General features: G+C 49.4%; 1 protein-coding gene across 1 annotated transcript in view; it reads right to left on the reverse strand.

Annotated features, from left to right (window-relative positions):
• The window catches only part of LOC109920083 (protein Wnt-7b-like), a 16,230-nt gene extending 14,864 nt beyond the window's left edge, over nucleotides 1-1,366 (reverse strand). Inside the window, exon 1 of the mRNA XM_048619926.1 lies at nucleotides 1,347-1,366. Coding sequence (XP_048475883.1) covers nucleotides 1,347-1,366 — 20 coding nt within the window. The remainder of the gene's footprint in view (nucleotides 1-1,346) is intronic.
• Between the last annotated feature and the right edge of the window lie 1,476 nt (nucleotides 1,367-2,842).

The raw sequence follows: 2,842 nt of genomic DNA on the forward strand, positions 1-2,842 counted from the left end.
TTAGATACAGACTAAAGCTTCCTCTGCACTGTTCCCATCAGACACTGCCAGGACAAGGGCAGCACAGGGTTAGATGGACAGTAAACCTCCCTCTATGCCTCTACAATGTCTAGATGGTCATCCTGCTTCTCTTACATCCAGTACTGAGGGAAATGCCTCTAGTGAAATGTATGGAAGGCTGAAGCCATTGTTTCCAGACCCTACTCCAAGCTGCATTCCCAAGCAATAATACCCTTGCGCTTTCTGCTAAGGGTGTGAAGTTGAACCACACTGTTCGCCAGCTTAATCTGGCACTGAACCCCCAGTTTCTGAACTCACACCCCCACCATCAATACGATCACACATTTCCATTGCTCTAATGCTGCCTGTCTCTGCCCCTCTACTAGCTCATGAGCTGCTAAACCCCTCATCTGTGCCCTCGTTTCCTCCAAACTCTACTTTTCCAAATCACTCCAGGCTGGTCTCCCACATTCCAACATCTGGAATCTCCATCTCATCCCAAACCCAACTACTTTAGTTCATCGGTGTCGTAACTCACATTGAACCCGGTCACCCCTCGACTCAAACCTCTGCTCACTGACACACACATTCCCCAGCCCTTCAACACCACATTTTTAAAATCCTCTGGGAGCTTTGCTCTGTACCTAACCCCCTCCTGTCCCTCTCCTGGAAATGTTTGATGGAGGACATTGTAGAGGAAGTTTTACTCTGTATCTAACCCCGTGCTCCCTGTTCTGGATGTGTTTGTTGGGGGAGCAGTGTAGAGGGAAGTTTACTCTGCATCTAATTCTGTGCTGTACCTGTCCTGGGTGTGTTTGTTGGGGGAGCAGTGTAGAGGAAGCTTTACTCTGTATCTAACCCTGTGCTGTCCCTGTCCTGGGTGTGTTGATGTGGGGACAATGTAGAAGGAGCTTTACTCAGTATCTAACCCCATGCCCTCCCTGTCCTGGGAGGGCTTGACAGAGAGACAGAGTAGAGGGCTTTTCACTCTGTGCTGTCCCTACCTGGGTGTGTTTGATGCGGCCAGTGTAGAGGTAGCTTTACTCTGTATCTAATCCTACGCTGCCCCTGTCCTGGGAGTGTTTGATGGGGCCAATGTAGAGGAAGCTTTACTCTGTATGTAAGCCCATGCTGTTCCTGACCTGGGTATGTTTGTTGGGGCCAGTGTAGAGGAAGCTTTACTCTGTACCTAATCCTGTTCTGTCCCTGACCTGGGAGTGATTGTTGGGGGAGAGTTTATAGAGGGGTCTGCATTTTATTTTCTCTTGAGGTTGTTTAAAATTAAGGATATGGTCCTCAGAGCTGCCCAGATAAATGACTGACAGAAGACAGCGAGAGAGACTTACCCAGCTCCTAAATAGACCATCCCGATGCAGAGGAGAGTGTTGTACATTCCTGGATTCAGCCTCAACTCCATGCTGTCAATCCCTGCATGGATGTTTGCAGGGACCTGTGTGTGTGAACCAGATCACAGACTGACTGCCCCTTCATGCAAGCGTAGATTCTCCCCCCTCTTTTCCAACCAGGAGAGATGCAGACTTCAAACAATTCCAGAGCTGGTGAAGAAACTCTCACAGCCTCCTGGGCACTGTCAGGGAGTCTTGGCAGGTTGTGGAGATTACCTAACACTAGCTAGAAGGTTTTCCAATCCAAGCTCAGGCAGTCGAGGCAGGTAGCACTGGCATTTCTGAATTTCACTGTCTTCTGCAGGTGCATGTCTGAACTTGGGGTAGAGAACGCACACACTGCACAGAAACCAGTTTCTCTTCCTGATCTCTGTGGGAGGAATCTGGTTTTTTTTACCCCCAAGGGAAAAAAAAAGTCCTCCAAAAAGGCAGAGGAGAAAGAAAGAAGTGTCTTTTCCTTCAAGGTTTCGCTGAACGAAACACCGACTACTGCAAGATCACTGACAGCAAACTGGAGGAGGAAGTTCTGATACAAATTTCTCTTTCACAAATATCTTCACAATTGCTTTACCTCAACACAGAGAGAGAGAGAGAGAGAGAGTAAGCTTTCATTGTGCAAATACTTTTGGAGCTTTTACCTGCCTCCACATTGACCAGAAAGAGCAAAAACAAAACATTTGTCACATTTAGAAAGCCTCACCTCAGAGTTAACCAATAATCAGATTAACAGATTAGTTCCTCAGGTACAGAGGGGAGGTGCTTTGAAATCTCCGCTCTGTAGCTGGAGTGTGATTAATTGCAGCCTGCCCATTGCTCGGCACTTCTGAGACGCTCAGTAGTTTCTCTCTCTCTCTCTGTGTCTCTATCTCTCTCCCTCCCTCTCTCTCTTTCTCTCCCCCCACCTCCCACCACCACACCAACCTCCCTTACCCGACACACAAATACATTCTTTTCTCACGAAGTCTAGCACCGCCCAGGTGAATGCAGTCTCTCCCAGTGCATCGGCAACACGTGTCGGAAAGGGAGGCGGTGTTGTAGAGAGGTAGACGGAGGGAGGGAGGGAGAGAGAGTAAGAGAGGGACAGGCAGGTGTACAGAGAGGGAGAGAGAGAGAGACAGGCAGGTGGAGAGGGAGAGAGAGTGATAGACACAGAGATACAGGCAGATGGAGAGAGAGAGAGACGGACAGGCAGGTGGATAGGGAGATAGAGAGATACAGAGGGATAGGCTGGTGGATAGAGAGAGAGAGAGAGACAGAGTCAGCCACGTGAATAGGGAGAGAGAGAGAAAGAGACAGGCAGGTGGAGAGGGAGAGACAGACAGAGGGACAGGCAGGCGGATAGGGAGAGACAGAGAGACAGGTATTTGGATAGGGAGAGGCAGAGGGGCAGGCAGGTGGATAGAGAGAGACAGAGGGGCAGGCAGGTGGATAGAGAG

Source organism: Rhincodon typus, chromosome 44, assembly GCF_021869965.1.
Source record: "Rhincodon typus isolate 14 chromosome 44, sRhiTyp1.1, whole genome shotgun sequence".
NCBI lineage: Eukaryota > Metazoa > Chordata > Chondrichthyes > Orectolobiformes > Rhincodontidae > Rhincodon > Rhincodon typus.